The sequence below is a fragment of the Saccopteryx bilineata genome, chromosome 1 (assembly GCF_036850765.1).
Source record: "Saccopteryx bilineata isolate mSacBil1 chromosome 1, mSacBil1_pri_phased_curated, whole genome shotgun sequence".
Taxonomy (NCBI): Eukaryota; Metazoa; Chordata; class Mammalia; order Chiroptera; family Emballonuridae; genus Saccopteryx; species Saccopteryx bilineata.
Genome location: NC_089490.1, coordinates 306,260,344 through 306,281,191, shown reverse-complemented (window position 1 = coordinate 306,281,191; position 20,848 = coordinate 306,260,344). Strand labels below are relative to the sequence as shown.

Below are 20,848 nucleotides of genomic sequence, written 5' to 3'. Positions count from 1 at the left end.
TGCACTCAAGCCGCACTCAAGACAGTGACTTCAGGATTTTGAACCTGGGACCTTAGTGTCCCAGATCAATGCTCTATCTACTGTGCCACCACCAGTCAGGCTTTGAAAGAAGTTTTAAAAAGACATAAGTAAATGAAAACACATCCCACAATCATGGATTGGAAGACTTAATATTCTAAGATGTCAATGGGGTTGCTGACCAAGGTGGTGGTGCAGTGGATGGAGTACCAGACTGGGATGCAGAGGACCCAGGTTTGAAACCCTGAGGTTGCCAGCATGAATGCGGGCTCATCTGGCTTGAGCATGGGGTCACTCGCTCTGCTTTAGCCCCACCCCCCCACGCCCCGCCCCGGTCAAGACACATAAAAGAAAGCAATCAATGAACAACTAAGGAGCTGCAACAAAGAATGGATGCTTCTCATCTATTTCCCTTCCTTTCTGTCTGTTCCTATCTGTCCCACTCAGTCTCTATCAAAAACAAAAAAATGTAAATAGCACCCAAAGTGATCGACAGATTCAGTGTAATCTCTAATCAAAACCCCAATGGGGCCCTGGCCGGTTGGCTCAGTGGTAGAGCCTCGGCCTGGCATGCAGAAGTCCCGAGTTTGATTCCCAGCCAGGGCACACAGGAGAAGCGCCCATCTGCTTCTCCACCCCTCCCCCTCTCCTTCCTCTCTGTCTCTCTCTTCCCCTCCCGCAGCCGAGGCTCCACTGGAGCAAAGATGACCCCGGCGCTGGGGATGGCTCCTCGGCCTCTGCCCCAGGCGCTAGAGTGGCTCTGGTAGCAACAGAGCGACGCCCCGGAGTGGCAGAGCATCGCCTCCTGGTGGGCAGAGCGTCAGCCCCTGGTGGGCGTGCCGGGTGGATCCCGATCGGGCGCATGCGGGAGTCTGTCTGACTGTCTCTCCCCGTTTCCGGCTTCAGAAAAATACAGAAAAAAAAAAATCTCGCCCTGGCCGGTTGGCTCAGTGGTAGAGTCTCGGCCTGGCATGCAGAAGTCCCGGGTTTGATTCCTGGCCAGGGCACACGGGAGAAGTGCCCATCTGCTTCTCCACCCCTCCCCCTCTCCCTCTCCTTCCTCTCTGGCTCTCTCTTCCCCTCCCGCAGCGAGGCTCCATTGGAGCAAAGATGGCCCGGGCGCTGGGGATGGCTCCTTGGCCTCTGACCCAGGCGCTGGAGTGGCTCTGGTCGCAACAGAGCGGCGCCCCCTGGTGGGCAGAGCGTCGCCCCCTGGTGGGTGTGCTGGGTGGATCCCGGTCAGGCGCATGCGGGAGTCTGTCTGACTGTCTCTCCCCGATTCCAGCTTCAGAAAAATAAAAATAAATAAATAAATAAATAAATAAATAAATAAAACCTCAAAAAAAGAAAAGGAAAAAGAAAAACACAGAAAAAAAAACCCAATGGGAAAAAAAAAACCCCAAAAAAACCCCCAATGATGTTTTTTGCAGATATAAAAAAATCCATTCTGAAATTCATACAGAATCTCAAGGGACCCCGAATAGCCAAAACAATCTTGAAAAACAACAGAACTAGAGTATGCATACTTCCTGATTTCAAAACCGACAGAAATTGTACTTCAATAAATTTTTTTAAAAAAAGAAGCAAAAAAAAGCGATAGTAACCAAAATATTGTGTATTGGCATAAATACAGACATGTAGACCAATGGAATAGAATAGACATTTCAATAATAAACCTTCACATATTTGGTCAGATGATTTTTTTTTTTTAATTTGTATTTTTTGATTTTGCTCACTTTTTTTTTTTAATATTTTTTATTTATTCATTTTAGAGAGGAGAAGGAGAGACAGAGAAAGAGAGAGAGAGGAGAGATAGAGAGAGAGAAGGGGGGAGGAGCTGGAAGCATCAACTCCCATATGTGCCTTGACCAGGCAAGCCCAGGGTTTCAAACCGGCAACCTCAGCATTTCCAGGTCGACGCTTTATCCACTGCGCCACCACAGGTCAGGCTGGTCAGATGATTTTTGTCAAGAATGCCCAGACCATTCAATGGGGAAAGAACAGTCTTTTCTACAAATGGTGCTAGGAAAACCACACACACACACACATACACACGCAAAAGTATGAAGTTGAAACCTTAGCTAACACCATATATAAAAATTAACTCAAAATGGACCAAAGACCTAAAACTATAAAACTCTTAAAAGAAAACATAGGACAAAATCTTCATAACACTGGATTTAGTAACAATTTCTTGAATATGACATTAAAGGTACAGGTAACAAAAGAAAAAGAAAAACTGGACCTCATGACAATTACAAAACTTTGTGCATCAAAAGACACTATTAAAAAATGCTAATATTCAGTGATTTCTCTCAATTGTCTTAAGTATCTTCAGTAAAGATAATGATCTTAATTGGACACATTCAGTATATTAGGATATATAAATAAATAGCTATATATCAATGCATAGCTGCCAATAATGTCAGGTTCACTTTTTTTTTGTATTTTTCTGAAGCTGGAAACGGGGAGAGACAGTCAGACAGATTCCCGCATGCGCCCGACCAGGATCCACCCGGCACGCCCACCAGGGGCGATGCTCTGCCTCTCTGGGGCATCGCTCTGTTGCGACCAGAGCCACTCTAGCGCCTGGGGCAGAGGCTGAGGAGCCATCCCCAGCGCCCGGGCCATCTTTGCTCCAATGGAGCCTTGGCTGCGGGAGGGGAAGAGAGAGACAGAGAGGAAAGAGAGGGGGAGGAGTGGAGAAGCAGATGGGCGCTTCTCCTGTGTGCCCTGGCCGGGAATTGAACCCGGGACTTCTGCACACCAGGCCGACGCTCTACCACTGAGCCAACCAGCCAGGGCCTCAGGTTCATTATTTTAATGAACTCTCACAACAAATTTTGAAGGTGCATTAATATTATCACTTTATAGATAAGGAGATCGAGACTCAGAGAAGTTAATTAGCCACATCCAATGTAATACTGACAGCAACAGAGCAGAAATCGAGCTTAACTCAGCTGTCCCTGCCTCCAGAGCTCATGGTTTCTTACCACCATTGCATATTGTGGTAAAAGACTTAGATAAACTGATAGCTTTGTCCCCTTGGAAAAAGAGCCAGGATATTCACTTTGAGGCTGGGAACACTGAATCAAAAGGCTGGTTTCCTTAAGAGGCAATCAATGAACAAGTAAAGCACCAGAGCTGAGTTGATGCTTCTCATCTCTCTCCCTTCCTGTCTGTCCATCTGTTTGTCTGTCTCTCTCTCTCTTGCTAAGGAAAAATATAATACTGGTTTCCTCCAGTAGAATTTTACACGTTATCAATGACCAGTTGATAGTGACTATGTACACATCTAACTATACTGTAATTCACTCAATGACAACCAGTTGGTCAGAGTAGGACCTATGAACCATATAATCTTGCTCCCAAAATATCTCCCTCACCAATCTGCAAAAAAGGGGGGATACAATCCACAAAGTAAAGTCAGCCCAAAGAATGGGAGAAAATATATGCAAATCATATCTCTGATCAGGGATTAATATCTAGAATATACAGGGAGGGGCAAAAGTAGGTTTATTTATAGCTGTTCATATGGAAAATAATATAGTAACTAATTAATAATAATACAAGAATAAACTGGGTTTTGTTTGTTTTTTACAGAGACAGAGAGAGAGTCAGAGAGAGGGATAGACAGGGACAGACAGACAGGAACAGAGATGAGAAGCATCAATCATTAGTTTTTCGTTGTGCCTTGCGACACCTTAGTTGTTCATTGATTGCTTTCTCATATGTGCCTTGACCATGGGCCCTCAGCAGACTGAGTAACCCCTTGCTCGAGCCAGCGAACTTGGGTCCAAGCTGGTGAGCTTTTGCTCAAACCAGATAAGCCCAAACTCAAGCTGGCAACCTCGGAGTCTTGAACCTGGGTCCTCCGCATCCCAGTCCGACACTCTATCCACTGCACCACTGCCTGGTCAGGCAGAATAAACTGTTTTGTGTACTCAAAATTGTAAGCCTACCTACTTTTGCTCCACCCTGTACAGAGAACTTCTAAAACTCAACAATGAAAAAAACAACCCAATTAAAAAAAAAGGAAAAGTGCTTAAATAGACCTTTCTCCAAAGAAGATACACAAATCACCAAATAGCACATGAAAAAATGCTCAGGATCCCAATGATCTTCTGGGAGGTAAATGACAAAGTATGACACACAACCTTATACCTACTCATAAGGATGGCTACTATCATTAAACAGAAAACAAGTGCTGGCAAGAATGAAGAGAAACTGAGATTCTGGTGCACTGTCACGGGAGTATAAAATGGTACAGCTGCTGTGCAAAACACTGTGGCAGTTCCTCAGAAACTTACAAACGGAATTACCACATGACCCAGCCATCCCACTTCTGGGTTTATACCCCCTATAAAGAATTAAAAGCAGATTCTCAAAGAGGTATCTGTGTATACCTGTTCAGAGAAGAATTATTTGCAGTAACTAAAACACAGAAGCAACCCAAGTGTCCGTCAATGATCAGCAGATAAGCAAAATGTGAAATTATTCAGTTTTACAAAAGGAAGGAAATTCTGCAATATGCTACATGGATGAAGTTTGAGGACATTATGCTAAATGAAATAAGCCAGTCACATACTGTAAGATTATGAGGTACTTAGAGTACTTAAATTCACAAAGACAAAAAGTATTATTGGTAGTTGCCAGGAGCCAGGGTGAGAAGTATTGTGAGTTAATGTGTAATGGGTATAGCATTTCAGTTTTATAAGATGAAGAGCTATGGGATGATGACGGTTGTACAGTGTGAATGTATTTAACACCACTGACCTGTACACTTATAAATGGGGCCCTGGCCGGATAGCTCAGCTGGTTTGAGCATTGTCCCAAAGCACAGAGGTTGCCAGTTTGATGCCCGGTTAGGGCACAAACAGGAGCAGATTAATGTTCCTGTGTCTCCCTCTTTCTAAAATCAATTTTTAAAAAATTTGAAAATGATTAAGATGGTATATTTTATGTGCATTTTACCAAAACAAAATTCATTTGGTAGAAAAGAGAAAAAAAAAGAATACTGATACAATGTATGGTAAAGAGAAATCTTGAAAGCATTATATTAAGTGAAAGCCAGATACTAAAGGCCACATGTTATATGAATCCATTTATAGTATATGACACGTAGAGGCAAATCCACAGACACAGAAAGTAGATTAGCGGTTGCCAGGGCCTGGGGCTGAGAAATAACTGTTAATGGGTACAAGGTTTTTTTAGCAATAATAAAAATGTTCTGGAATTATATAGAAGTGATAGTTACACAACTTTGTGAATATACTAAAAGCCTCTGAACTGTATGCTTTAAATGGGTGAACTGTATAATATATGAATTATATCACGATAAAGCTGTGAAAAATTAATTTTTTTAAAAAAGAATGTTGATTGTGCGTGTGTGTATGTAATCAACTCTATAACTTAGACTAAGAAGTTACCAGAATATGCTGAGACAGGAGTAAAATGACCACTCTAGCCATTACCTGCAAAGGAAAGCTGCTTTAGGCGAGCGTTTGATCGAGCTTCCTGGACTTTATCTGTCAATGACTTCCAGGCATCTATGAGAAAACAAAACATTCAAGCAAACATCTGTTAACACCAGTGGTAAGCATAAGCACTGTGCTTAGAATCCCTCCAGCATGGAAACACCCCCTACTATACTAGTTTTTGTTTTGTTAGTTGAAATCAGTTTAGTGCAGAAGAAAGAAGCTGGGAAGGTACACTACCCAGAAGTGTTTCTATTAGAAAGGACAGAAGCAGCCTGACCAGGCAGTGGCACAGTGGATAAAGCATTAGACTAGGACGCAGAGGACCCAGGTTTGAAACCCTGAGGTTGGCGCCAGCTTGAGTGCAGGCTCATCTGGCTTGAGTGCGGGCTCATCTGGCAGAAGCACGGGATCATAGACATGACCCTCATGGTTGCTGGCTTGGGCAAGGGGTCACTCACTTTGCGATAGCCTCCCAGTCAAGGCACATATGAGAAAGCAATCAATGAATAACTAAGGAGACTAAGGAGCTACAATGAAGAATTGATACTTCTCATCTCTCTCCCTTCCTGTCTGTCTGTCCCTCTCTCTGTCTCTCTGTGACAAAACAACAAAACAAAACAAAAAGAACAGAAGCAGTAAGGAGATTCATACCTGCTGAAAATGACCCTTGAATCCCCAAAGCATTCACATCCTTGATGGTAATCTGGATTTCAAACCTAAATGTTTGTTATGAATTCTATTCCCTGTAGTACCGTACTCTTAACCAAAACAAGTGTATTACCAATTTAACCATGCCTGTAGTGAGATCATAGCTTCTTCTCAATTCCTTAAAATTAAGATATAAAGAAAAGCTAAAGCTCTTTATACATAATCTCTTCCAGCTATCCCAAGATTCTATGATCTCTTACTGTCACAGAAGAAAGTGTGGAGTAGTAGTAAAATATCTGTATGTGGATTTCAATCTAGTTCTTCCAACATAGAACTAGTTCTTCCAACATAGCTTTTTCCCCTCAGTCACCCAGGCTGAATCTTTAGTCACCTCTGACTCCTCTGCTGTCCATATCCATGTAGTCATTAAATATGTCAGTTCTTCTTCCCTTTCTTTTCCTACTGGAAATGGGCTTCATTACCTGACATCTCTACTGAAGATACACTCTCATTAGTGACCTCTTGCTTCCTAGTGTCTCCAATTCCATCTTATATAAAGCTACCACATAAAACTTTTATTTTACTCTCTGAAATGTTCAGAGGGCTCATGGCTTGGCACCAAAGGCCCTCTAAAACCTGTGCCCAACCCACCTTACCAATTTTCTCTATCACTACTACCAACAGGGATTTCAACATCACTTTCCCACCTGACACTACTCTAAATCCACCAAATGCAATTCTATCTTGCTAACCTTCCCTATATTCCTTCTTAGAAAGCCTTCCCACCTGACTGGTGGTGGTGCAGTGGATTGTACATCGACCTGGGACACTGAGGACCCAGGTTTGAAACCCCAGGGTTGCTGGCTTGAGTGCAGGCTCACCAGCTTGAGCATGGGATAACAGACATGTTCCCAGGGGTCACTGGCTTGGCTGGAGACTCCTGGTCAAGGCACGTATGAGAAACAATCAATGAACAACTAAAATGACACAACTGAGTTGATGCTTCTCATCTCTCTCCCTTCCTTCTCTCTTTGTTAAAAAAAAAGAAGAAAGCCCTCTCCTCTTTCTCTTTGCCTAAGCCAAATTCTACTGTCTCCTTTAAAGAATCTTCTATTAATCTTCATGGGTTTTTTTTTAGAAGTATATTTATTCCTCATTCCTCTTCTTCTTTTTTTTTTTAACAGAGACAGAGAGAGAGTCAGAGGGATAGACTGGGACAGACAGAAAGGAATGGAGAGATGAGAAGCATCAATCATTAGTTTTTCATTGCACATTGCGACACCTTAGTTGTTCATTGATTGCTTTCTCATATGTGCCTTGACTGCGGGCCTTCAGCAGACCGAGTAACCCCTTGCTCGAGCCAGTGACCTTGGGTCCAAGCTGGTGAGCTTTTGCTCAAACTAGATGAGCCCGCGCTTAAGCTGGCGACCTCGGAGTCTTGAACCTGGGTCCTCTGCATCCCAGTCCGATGTTCTATCCACTGTGCTGCTGCCCGGTCAGGCACTTCTTCATGGGTTTTTTGTTAACTCTAGCTGACCTATAGTGATCTTTCTTTCCTTCAAACTCCTCTAATACTTATTACCCACAGAACATTCACTGAATCCCTCAACAGCTAATGCAACATGCATCCCTCAACAGCTACATGCTTGGGTACAAAGGTGAAAAAACAAACTGCAAGCCCTATGGGAAGTTTCCTGTTGAGTAAGAGTGAGTAAAACATAAAAGTAAACAAACATTTATAGAACAAATTTTAAGCTACAAGAGAAACATTTAAGAACCTAAAAGGGGCAGAAAGGAGGGAGTGGGACTGCTTCTCTACCTCAGAAAGTCAGAGTCTTGAAGGGTGAGCTGAAGCTCACCAGGTGAATGAGCAAAGGGGAGTATTCCAGCAGAGGGAAGAAATGTGTGAAGGCAGAGGGGAGAGAGAATGGCATTCAAGATGCACAAGGAAGTGGTAGAGAGATAAGCAGAAGTCTCATGTGCTATGCCAGGGTGTGTGTAATCTTAAAAACAATCTGTATCACTAACTTTTCACATAAATTATGAACTATTTCTCAGGGACACTAAGTCCTTAAGGACAGGTTAAATATACAATGCCTTCAAATATCTTCCATAACAGCAAGCACAAAACCGCCCACATAAAAGATACAAATGTACATAAAGTGCAGATCTAGCTGAATTAGGACCTGCGATGGTGGGCCAGCCAAATTTAATCCACTTGCCTTCAATACTTTCTGCACAGATCTGAAAGCCATCGTCACTGGAAATTTCAAAAATTAGTCCTTTCTTGGGCTTTTTTTCAGCAATGCTTTCCTTCCGCTTCTGTTCTTGCTGGAGCCAAAGCATCAGTGGAGAGCTGAAATTACTTTCCTCTTCTTCCACTGTTTTAGATTCTACGAGGGAGAAAATATAGAGGGGACAAACTGGTTGCAGGAGCAAACACTGATGGAGCACTGACTTATACACATTATCTTTAGGCTTAGCAACATTCCACAGATGGTATTATTCGTGGACAGACAACTAACTGAGTCTCACAGGGGTAGAACAGCTTACTACCTAGGTCACAGCTAAAAATGACTAAAACAAGAATTAAAAAAAAAATAAAGTCAAGTCATGTTGTTTTTGTGGTAAGTTTCTAGTTTGACAATTTGATAGTTTTTCAATGAGTAAATACCCTCACCTGACTGGTGGAGGCACAGTGGATAAGCGTCAACCTGGAACACTGAGGTTGCCAGTTCGAAACCCCAAGGTTGCTGGCTCTGAGTACAGCCTCATCAGTGTGGGGTCACTGGCATGGCCCCAGTCAAGGTACATGTGGGAAGCAATCAATGTCCAACTAAAGTAAAAGCAACTTCAAGTTGATGCTTCTCACCCTTTCTCCCTTCCTGTCATACTCTCAAAAACACAAATAAAACCTCTTAAAAGTAACTGCCCTCAGTTGGGTTAAAGTAAAAATATAGTAACGGTTAATGTATATAAACAGTACGTATTAGGTACTCTTCTAGGAATTCCCTATATAGTAACTCATATAAAACTCACAACAGTCCAATGAGGTAGGTGGTATTATTATCCACATTTTAAAGGTAAAAAAACTGAGATAGAGAGAGGTGAAGTAAGTGGCCTAGTAGCCCAAGTTCATATAGCTAAAAAATGGTGACACTGGAATTTTAATCCATGTGGCTCCAGAGTCTGTGCTATTAGCCCTTCCTTACTGCCCTCTCACATCAACAGATAGATCAGTCTTCTTGAGCGACCAGCAAGTCAGCAGAATGTGATCACATCCCAAATCTTATGTTTAAGCATTTTTCCTAACTGGTTCTCCTTTGGGAAGACTCCTTCAAAAGAAATGGGCAAAGCCCAATACCCAGAGCTCTCTAATCTTGAAGCGGCCAGTTGTTTACTGATCAAATGCATTAGGACAGATAGGAAGTGCTATGGAGATATCTCTGATGTCATAACCAAAATATCACTATCTTATATAATAAATATGGTTCTTGGTTCTCTTCAGTGACAATTGATGAGTGAAGTCAGGTTATCACTATTTATTTATTTATTTATTTATTTATTTAGCATTTTTCCGAAGCTGGAAACGGGGGAGGCAGTCAGACAGACTCCCAAATGAGCCCGACCGGGATCCACCCGGCATGCCCACCAGGGGGCGATGCTCTGCCCCTCTGGGGCGTCGCTCTGTTGCATCCAGAGCCATTTTAGTGCCTGAGGCAGAGGCCACAGAGCCATCCTCAGCGCCCGGGCCATCTTTGCTCCAATGGAGCCTCGGCTGTGGGAGGGGAAGAGAGAGGAAGGAGAGGGGGAGGGGTGGAGAAGCAGATGGGCGCCTCTCCTGTGTGCCCTGGCCGGAAATCGAACCCAGAACTCCTGCACGCCAGGTCGACGCTCTACCACTGAGCCAACCAGCCAGGGCCATATCACTAGCTATTTAAATCACAATACTGGCTCTGGCCATGTAGCATTGTCCCAAAACGCCAAGGTCACAGGTTTGATCTCCGGTCAGGGCACATTCAAGATTCAATTAATAAATGCATAAATAAGTGGAACAACAAATCAATGTGTCCCTCCTCCCTTATCTCTCTAAAATCAATCAATAAAAAATTTTAAGTATAAATCACAGTGCTATTAAAGCAAGTAGAGCAAGAGAGTATTTAAAGGTTTTAGTTTTGCGTCTATTAGTTGACAAATGACCACAGAATACGTGTTAGAAGAGCACGGGACCAGGAGATAACTGCTGAGTCTCAGTCAATCACTTAACTTCTTTGGGACTTAGACTTCTATTTTTTTTTTTAAATCTAGAGAATCAGTAGGTAATGCAGATGATTTTTATAGTATGTTTGCTTTGAAATTCTGATACTAACCTGTTACCCACCCACATACCTGTACTTTCTTGTTCATTTGGTGGATTTTGTGTTGTCTGAACTTCAGGAAGACCAGCCACTTGCCTAAAACACACACACACACACACACACACGTATATATATATATAAACACACAAAACAAAAAAACAAATATGAGATCTAACATCAGTGAGTTCTTCAATTCAAAGATAAAAACTGCCCATAATCTGCCATACAGCTGTGTCAGTTATTCAAAACAACTACTGGAAATGAACCACAGGGCACTTTGTCTAGAACCTATTGAATGAAGACTATCACCAAACTACTACTGTGTGGTACATAACATAAAAGCATCTTCTATGAGGTTTCCCTCAAAATACTGATATTTATTAAATTTCTGTTTTTAGAGTTGTAGATTGTGCCCTTAAATATTTCTCATATCCTTAGTATTAGAAATAAAATGAACACTTGTTAGAAGCATGTGGGGCAGCTGTGTTAGGCTTGCTCATGGGGTTACCAGCTGCAAGTACTTTGCCTGATTGGTGCATGAGTGCATGGCAGGGTCACCTGTGTATGGCCTATACAAGGCTTTGGGTGCTTGTTCTTGAGAGAGATTGGGGATTGTGGGTGGTGGATTGATTGCCTGCCTGCCTGCCTGCCTGCCCACCAGCCACTGTGAGGGGCCAGTCTTGCTGTTTCTTTGCTTGAGAAGCAGTTTTCCCCTGCCTGTGTGCTTGTCTGCCATTGTGAGACTTTATTAAATATAATGGTCCAATGCTTTCCAGCTCCAGTTTCTCTACCATCTGCCCGAATCCAATGTGGACCTGCCTGGCCTTGGCCATTGGCACAGCAAAGCAGTTCTGGAGTTACTTAAGAGCTGCTTAAGTTGTCTGCTTTAACTAAATACAAATGTAAGTTGCATGAGCTAATAAACCACTATCAATTTTCACTTTTAAAATTAAATAAAACTTGGAAACAATCCAAATGTAAATAGGGGCTAGGAAGTAAATTACTGCAGACCCACACACTAGAACTGGAGGCATCCATTAAAAAAATGAAGGGTGTCCTTATCTGGTGGCGCAGTGAACAGAGCATTGTCCTGGCGTGCTGAGGTTGCTGGTTACATCCCTGGTCAGGGCACATATAAGAATCAATCAATGGGTGCACAACTATGTGGAACAACAAGTTGATGCTTCTCTCTCTCTTTCAAAAATAAAATAAAAACGCAGTGCAACACAGAAATGTGCACACACTACAATAAGTGACAAAACCAGGTTGTATGTACATCATCATTCATTCTATGTAATAATGTATATATAAATATATATATTCATATATATACCACATAATGGTGTACAGAAATGCCTGCATGGATGAAAAATTATTAGCAATGTTACTTCTAAGGAATAGATGGGGAGAGGGTTAGGTAGGGCAAACAGGGAACCATTATTTATTATTTCATAATTCTATACTATTTTTTAAACAAGCATGTACTACTTCCATTCAAAAACTTTGGGAACAGTTTGACCAAGAGGTGGTGCAGTGGACAGAGCATCGGACTGGGATGCAGAGGACCCAGGTTTGAAACTCCGAGGTCACCAGCTTGAGCGCAAAGTCGCTGGCTTGAGCAAGGGGTCACTCGGTCTGCTGTAGCCCCCGGTCAAGGCACATATGAGATACCTATCAATGAACAACTAAGGTGCCACAACAAAGAATTGATGCTTCTTATCTCTCTCCCTTCCTGTCTATCTGTCCCTTTCTCTGTCTCTGTCACAAAACAAAACAAACAAAAAAACTTTGGCAACAAAAATCAAAACAAATCAGGAAGAATTATTTTTTAAATGAAGGGAGAGAATGAAGGACTTGATTTCAGAGAACTAATTTTTATACTCACCCTGAAGGCTGCCCACACTGCTTCTGTGAGGACTGCTCCACACTGGTTGTGTCCTGCAGCTCAGTCTCTGCTCCTGGAGTCCTGCAACAGAATCGTTTGTGTCTTTTCAAGAAAAAACCACCAGGAAATATGTACCCAGTGTGGAGTTTGGTTCTAGCTCAGAGACAAACGGATCATGAATGAAAGTGAAGTTTGCTCTATAAATCACCACTGAGAAAAATTAAGTTAAAACCCAGAAAACACCCGAGTACAACAACCTGGACATAGACCGGCCCTCCCGGACTACTCTCAGCCTCTGCCCCAGAGCACACACACCCAGCACAGGCACTGTCTGGATCTCTCACCCTGTAACAGAGGTTAGGGACGATGTGTTGGCTTCTTGGTCTGGAATGTGTGCTTCAGAAGAACTGGTCCGCAAATGGGAAACTTTGTGCTTCTTGCTATTCCCCTTGTCCAAAGGCAGCTGAATCCGCTTGACTTTTGATTTGGGTTTAGTGGGACACGGCATTGTGGGACTTGCTGACTGAGGTCCAGAGGATGGAGAGCCTCCTGGAGAGGCTGAGCTGGCTTGTGTAGCTGAGGATGAAGCCTTATTCTGCTCCAGCCCCATGTTATTAGGAGCCTCTGCTGTCTGAGTAAAGCTGGATCCCTGAGTCCCAGGAGCAGGATCCAGATCACGCTGGGAAGAGAGAATTCCAGTTTTGCTGGCAAGGAGCTTGTTCACATGCTGAAGTCGATAGTGTTCTTCTGCTTCCCTAGACGGTGAAGCAGCCGCTATGCCCATAGTCTGGGTGGAGGGGAGGACACAGATGCTAGATGCTGCTGTCATTGTAGCAGTAGAGGGTGTCTGTGATGTCCCCAGTTGTGGAAATATTCCTGAACTTGGCGGTAAAGCCACAGGCTGGTCCTGAATCCCCAGGCCCTGCTGGCTAGCTTTAATTAATAGATTGCTTATTGAGCCAATATCTGGGGTACCTAGTAGCCTTGGATTGGTTAACGTGACATGTCCTGGAACCGACGCACTACTTGTAGGGGCTGTTGTAGTTTGCATGGATACAACATTCAAGACGGAGGAGCTGGATGCCAAGCCAGCCACAGGCCCTGAAGTGAGGTGGCCAGTATCCTGGTTCATTGTTGCTGTACCCGCTGCTGTAGCAGCGGTGCCTCCCACATTCTGTGGTAACAGAGGAGCCTGTTCAAAATACATGATGCCAGATTTAGACCTTTTTATGATGTTGGGGACAGTTCGATGAGGTGAAGTATTAAGTGATCCCATATCTAACAGATTGGGATGATTTGGAAGCTGGGAGGGTGTGAAGTTAATTAGTGTCATGTTAGAAACCACATCAGAGGGGGCAATATTGGAAGGGGTACTAGAGGGAGCGAGTTTTTTATTCTTTCGGGTCTGTAGACGAGATATGGGTCTTTTCTTGAGTCCAGAGGATGGAGTGACTACTGTGGTACTGAGGTCTGTCCTCTGGCTGGCTTCTGAAACCAAAAGTTGGGGATCTGGAGGAGGCTGAACCCCAATAAGTAGGCCTGAAGGAGGACTGCTGATGTTAGGTGGGAAACTACTTTGAGTAGCAGCAGGGAAGGAATGTAAGTGCTGGTGATGAGGCATGGGGAGCAATCCTTTGCTAGCAGGAGGAAACAAAGATTGAGAAGTTGGCAAGCTTGGATTTAGTCCTGTGGTTAGGGTGAGACCACTGCTCATGGGCCCCAAGACTGAAGTATTTGTCTCCATCACATTGGGTGTAGAACTAACAGAAGAGGTCAATTGAATTTTTTGGGTCACTCCATTTGGAAGAGTTTGGAGAACATAAAGTGGCTGCATGTTCTGGTTAACAACAATGAGTTTCTCAGTGGCTGGTTTCAGGTGGGGTGGAGTGGTCTGAACAGCTGCATTAGAAATCTGAGATGGGCCAGGACTATCAGTAGAATTGGGCACATATTTCTGGTTCTGGATAGAAACAGTAGGGGAAACAGGTACCTGAAGGCCAGGGGTGCTACTGTTTCTAGTTAAATCTTGATTGTTGCCATGACCTTGCTCCACTGAACCACAAGGAGGGCTGGAAATGTCTGCATCCATGTGACCTTGGATAAAATGATCAGGAGTCATGTGACCTTCAGGCGCTGGGTCTACTCCTGGACTCAGCAGTGCTGAGTCATCCTCAGAGGAGGCCACCGATTTTTCTGTGATGGTCACTCTCTTCTCTGCTGAGTCTGAGATTACAGCTAGCCTACTCGGATTCTGGCTAGGGACAGTGGGACTCCGGGTGGTCAGGACAGAGAGATCAGATGGTAGCTCTAGAGGCAACTCAAACTGCTCCTCTGCGGAGATAGAGGAAGAGACACTGCTATCCACGGGTTCTGCTGTTGGCAGCTGCTGAGAAAACACTTCAAAAAGACCCATTTCTTTTTCACGATTACTATCAAGACCCAAACCTTCACCAAGATTCAGGAGTTCTGATGAAGATGATTCTGGACTCTCATCCAAAGCCTGCATGGATGGAGTATTCTTCAGTACAAAGTCCATAATGTCTGAGGGCAGGATATTGCCACAGTCATCACTGTTGTTATTGTCCGAATCAGATTTCAGGAGCTCGGTATTATAGGTGTCCAGTAAATTTTTGTCCGAGGGGGTGCCCGTGTGGACTCTGCGACTTGACTCCAGTGAGCTGAGCTGAGCTTCCAAGGAATCCTGACTCTGTGTTTTAACTCTGCTTACAGAGTGGCAGTTATCCATCTTTGGCTCATTTTTGTGGCCAACAGAGCCAACAGAACTCTTAATGACATGTTCTTTTTCACTGGCATCTTCAGGTCGATCGATCTTTAAGTTCTCTGTTCCATTTTCTTTACTATTTCTTTTTGGAATCTGGCTGCTTTTCCTTGTTGTGGCTGTGACACTTGTATCACTCTCTGTCCCATCATCAACCCCATCCAACTGTGAAATTTTTGGAAGATCACACTGTTGTTCCTCCTCCCGAAACAGGTTATGGGATGCCAGCCGTTCCTCTGCACCAGAAGCAATCACTGTTCTAGTGAAATTGTAGTAATATAAGTCATCTTCATCTGAAGTGCTTAAGTCATCAGCCCCGTCCACCTGTCCCTCAGCTGACCTCTTGCCTCGTTTCTTCCCAGTTGAGCTGCTGTAGAACGGAATGTCTTCTTCACCATAGGATCTTACTCCATAGAGTGGGGTGAGCCCAAAAAACATGTTGGAACGTGCGCGGGCACTACGACGAGGGTATCTCCTCTTGAAAGAGCCATCCTCTTGAGGTTTGGGGCCATCTGGAAGCATTAGATTTTTGTCCTGTACAGGGAGATTCTGATAGTTGTTACTCTGAGAGTCCTGGGATGAGGTATTATTGGGACTTGGTTGGGCCACTGGACCATCTCCTGGACTTTCAGAGGCTAAAATTGGTTCTTTTGGAGATGCAGACTCTATTTGTAAAGGGGAAACAGAACTACTTTCCTTTAGGATATTCTTGGACTGACTCTCATTTTCCATTTTTAGTGGTGTCAGTGTTACTTTGACTGTGCGTTTCCGGGGTGTTTGTAATTCCTTGGCAGAACCTTCTACTTGCATGGATGGAGCTTTGGTGACTCCTGGAATAGAAAGGACTTTGTCTCCAATCTTATCAGAAGAGATATTATTACATGGTCGCTGCCCCATAAATTCAGGAGTCAAAACTTCATCAGCAAACTCTGACTTTAGGTTTCCTTCCTCACTAGCTGTCACCTGACCAGGTTCTAAAAAGGACTTGCTGGAATGCTTTTCTTTGAACGTTTCTTTACAGGATTTTTTCCCTTTCTGTCTTCTGTCTCTGGAACTAGATCCCACATGTTCATTGATAATAGATGATCTGCTGCTTACTCCAGAGAGCTTCAAGGTTTTGACTTCAGTGTCTTCACTGGGAAGGGGGCTCAATGATTGATTAGAATCTGCATATTGGTCTCGGTCATGTCTTTGCCCTCTCAAATGGAGTGGTGGGAAGGAGTGTGTGTCTTTAGAAGAAAACGGCACCGAAGAGAATTCAGCAAAAGTGCCAACTTTACTAACATTTAATTCGCCAGATGCTGTATTATGAACCTGTGGGGCCAGTTTAGGAATGCCAGGGTAAGCCACACTATGCGCAGATCCCTCTGAACTCTTGGCACTCAGTATTTTGGTTTTCTCTCCTTTAAAAGAGGAGCTATTGGATGGTAAGTCTGAAGCACTGGAATGCTTCATTTCTGAAGATGAAGATCCATCCAAGTGACTGGTTTTAGTGACCATAGTAACTACTGTCCTTTGCAGATTTGAAGAAGTGGAAGTGTTGTGCCTTAAATTAGTATTTGAAGCCAGTGACCCTAAGACGTGATCGACTGCTTTGGTGCCTGACTCAAGATCTGCAGCGGGCCCTAGAGTGGAGACTGAAGAAACACTATTCTTGGAATAAGTACTCCCAGTTCTCATTGGAGACATTATCCGGAGTCTCGACTGCTGGGGTGACAAGGAAGAAGTACTGTGACGCCTGGAGCCGATGCTTCGAAGTCCAGAGGAGAGTAAGGGATCACCCACTGTGACTATTTCATGAGTGGTTGGAGTAGGACTTCCTAGACAAGAGAGAAAAAGTAGTAAGAGTCTATTATAGACAGAACAAATATGTGATAACATTGGTTTCAATGACATGGCTATACATAATTATATGTAACTAAAAAAATTATTTTCAATAAAGAAATGTCACTAAAATAAAGTTGCCTGAAAGAATTACAAACTCATCTTTGAGCTGATCTTCTTGGGGTCAATGAAGTCCTTTACCTGCAGAAGGCAATGGCCGACAGCCTGGAGATCTCTGTGTTGGAGGATAACTGGGTGTTCGAATCCTAGGAACCTTTGAGATGACATGATAAAAACAGGAACCAGAGGTCTGCGTATGAGGAGGTCGGTCTGGTGATGAGGGACTCACAATTTCAGCTGTGTTTTGACTTTCTTTAGATACAATTTCTGTAGCAGAATATAAAAACCCTTACTTTAAAAAGTTCAATTAAAAAATCAAACCAATGATCCAATAAAAAGCCAGGTATTAGGTAAATATCAAAATAGAAATAAATGACACCTCCCAAAGAAATGACATTTTCCCATGCTTCAATCACAGTACTCCCAAAACTCTAATTCAAGTAATACCTTGATTAAAGACTAACCTGCAAAAGATGTTGGACTATGAGCAATGGTCCTGTTTTCATCGTGCTCAACAGTGCTGTTGATATCTGGCTCCACGACTGGAGGACGGCATTCCACTATCTTGCATGTGTACACACAACGCTTGCGAGCGTCTGTGGTGCTCCAGTACACCCTGGAACACCTGGCAAACAGATTTGTAAACATCACCAGAAGTGAGAATGCAGAAGCAAAGATGAACATTTATCAAAACCTCTTCTCATCCTAGGCTCCCTGGTCTCCTTGAATTGTAGAATTTAGCTTCATTTCATGAACTCTTATAGATTTCCCAGGTTAGGATGTTCCAAGCTTTTTGAAGTCCTTGGATATTTTCCAGTCTTTCAGAAAACAGCATCAAATCTTTTTTTTTTAATTGTATTGTAAGCAGGAGACAAAAATAGTAAAACATCCTAAAATGCAGAGAAAAAAAGACTAACTACTGCAAGAAACAGTTATTGGCCTTTGGGAAGGGACTACTGCCCCACAATATATACAAAACAGGTAAGAATAAACCTGAGGTGTTTCCTTTGGGAGAAAAGCCCCAGGAGATGACAGACATGTAACTGCTTCAAATTCTCTGGATATTAATGGAGCCCAGTTTATACAAATTGCTGCCAACTAAACGTAGACTATAAACTGTTGTCAGAACTTGAATGTCGAGTAAGTTGAAGTATATATTAGCATAATAGACAGTCAGACAGACTACCGCATGCGCCCGACCGGGATCCACCCGGCACGCCCACCATAGGGCGACGCTCTGCCCACCAGGGGGCGATGCTCTGCCCATCCTGGGCGTCGCCATGTTGCGACCAGAGCCACTCTAGCGCCTGAGGCAGTGGCCACAGAGCCATCCCCAGCGCCCGGGCCATCTTTGCTCCAATGGAGCCTTGGCTGCAGGAGGGGAAGAGAGAGACAGAGAGGAAAGCGCGGCGGAGGGGTGGAGAAGCAAATGGGCGCTTCTCCTGTGTGCCCTGGCCGGGAATCGAACCCGGGTCCTCCGCACGCTAGGCCGACGCTCTACCGCTGAGCCAACCGGCCAGGGTCGGGAATTTTAAATTTATACTGTTAGTTTGTTAGAAGTTTAAAAAAATTACTCCAAATAGGAAAGATGATAAATTCTTAGTGGAAAGATCTGATATTATTGACAGGGGGTTTTATTTTTAGAATAATCTGTAAAATTTAAAACTGAGGACAGAGGCATGAGGTGTGTAAGATCCTGACAATAATAAGGACTTTTGCATCCAGATGCATGGAACTTAGTGGAATCTCAAGAGATTGACATTGTGTTTTCTATTTAGATTTTATTTAGAAATTATTCTGAAAAAAAAAAAAAGATATTTTTAAAGTGAGAGGAGGGGAGATAGTGAGGCAGACTCCCGCATGCATCCCGACCAGGATCCACCTGGCAACCCCATCTGGGGCTATGCTCAAGTACAGAGCTATTTGTAGTATTCAAGGCTGATGCATTGGGACCAACCAAGTCATCCTCAGTGCCCGAGTAACACTCGAATCAATCGAGTCACTAGCTGCATGAGGGGAAGAGGGAGAAAGAAGGGAAAAAGGAAGGAGAAGAGAAACAAACAGTTGCTTCTCTTGTACGCCCTGACCAGGAATCGAACCTGGGATGTCCACATACCAGGTCAACACTCGATCCACTGAGTTAACTGGCCAGGGCCTGAAAAACTTTTTTATATTTAAGTGTAGTTGGTATATAATATTATATTAGTTTCAGGTATACAATATAGTGATTTTATATTTTTATACCTTACAATGTGATCACTCTACTAATTTTAGTAACCATCTGTCACCATGCAAACTTATAATATTTTTCAATGCTTTTCTTCCATAACTGGATTTAGCTGACATAAAATGACACTTTAGTCCTAATCTATGAGAAGTAGCAAAATAGCAATTTATTTTTAATAGCAGTTAAAAGCAGCTAACAAGTATGGCTCTGTATTTAACAATCTGATCACTGCTTCAGGGTAAATTGTGGGGGCTATTGTCTTCTGTAAACAGTTCTACTTACTGATATCCAATAGGAAAAAGTTTATCTTCACAGTCAGAAAGATCATTTAGAATTCCTAAGCAGTCAATTGTCATGGAGCCTGACCAACAAAAAGAAGAACTTATTAGAGGAAATAATGACATATATAAAATAATTTTATAAATGAAGATTAGAAAGTACCCCAATGATACATCCAACCTTTCCCAACAATCAAGGCCCATGTCATACCAATCATCATATGAATATTTTCTGGTTCCAAGCCATTAAGGAACTTTCTCCTTAAGCTGATTCCTTCAAAGTCCACAAACACTCTTCTAAAAACTTCAAATCCATTCTCAGGAACCACCTTAAATGAAAACCCAAGGTAGCTGTTAATAGGTTGTCCCTTTATACAGTATCCTCATGATACTGACTCTCTCAAAGGGAAATAAAGATCATATCTCCCTGGGAGGATTCTGTATTTCTCTAAAAGGAGGAGACTCTAGGAACCCCTACTAGGAATGTAAAACAAAATTTATGACCTCGCTTGCTATTTTCAATTTTCCCAGAATTCCTAGAGAATTTTAAAAAGCAACTAAAGCTCTCTCACCTCGCCTTTGATCAAATCCCGATGTCGTTGGCAATATACTTTCTTATCATCCAGAAAAACACAGTTCTTGGCTCGGGAACACATGAAGTGATAGTTGCTGGTACAGGAGGTGAGGCAGCAACCCACTGTGGCTCCGGGCTTTTGGCAAAATTCACATCTCTAACAATCCAGAAAGAACAGAGTCCCAAGTCAGACTTTCAGATTTTTTGGGTTTTTTACAGAGATAGATAGATAGATAGATAGATGGAGAGAGAAAGAGAAAGAGAGAGAGAGAGAGAGAGACAGACAGACAGACAGACAGGAAAAAAGAGTGATGAGAAGCTTCAATTATTTGTTGCAGCTCCCGTAGTTGTTCAGTGATTGCTTTCTCATATGTACCCTGACTGGGGGGTGATAGCAGAGCAAGTGACCCCTTGCTCAAGCCAGCAACCCAACGCTCAATCCAATGACCTTGCACTCAAACCAACAACCTCACAATCAAGCTGATGACCTCGGGCTTTCAAATCTGGGTCCTCTGCATCCCAATCTGATGCTCTATCCACTGTGTCACTGCCTGGTCAGGCCAGACTTTCAGATTTTTTAAGTAATTTTCCATCTCCTGTATAGAATCACTACATTCTGGATTTCCTATAATTCATTTTGTTTATTGATAATCTGCT

The 20,848-nt window shown here is 43.1% G+C and overlaps 1 protein-coding gene across 7 annotated transcripts in view; it reads right to left on the bottom strand.

Annotated features, from left to right (window-relative positions):
- KMT2A (lysine methyltransferase 2A) overlaps nt 1–20,848 on the bottom strand; it is a 114,827-nt gene that overhangs the window by 17,664 nt on the left and 76,315 nt on the right. For 6 of the 7 annotated variants that reach the window (XM_066245935.1, XM_066245953.1, XM_066245980.1 and 3 more), the window contains 10 exons: nt 20,190–20,348; nt 19,829–19,946; nt 19,622–19,700; nt 17,577–17,737; nt 17,194–17,379; nt 12,734–16,988; nt 12,390–12,470; nt 10,536–10,600; nt 8,369–8,539; nt 5,493–5,567 (listed from right to left, as the gene is read on the bottom strand). In XM_066245935.1, the coding sequence (XP_066102032.1) occupies nt 5,493–5,567; nt 8,369–8,539; nt 10,536–10,600; nt 12,390–12,470; nt 12,734–16,988; nt 17,194–17,379; nt 17,577–17,737; nt 19,622–19,700; nt 19,829–19,946; nt 20,190–20,348 (5,350 nt within the window). The remainder of the gene's footprint in view (nt 1–5,492; nt 5,568–8,368; nt 8,540–10,535; nt 10,601–12,389; nt 12,471–12,733; nt 16,989–17,193; nt 17,380–17,576; nt 17,738–19,621; nt 19,701–19,828; nt 19,947–20,189; nt 20,349–20,848) is intronic. The other variant, XR_010727354.1, reaches the window with a different exon arrangement.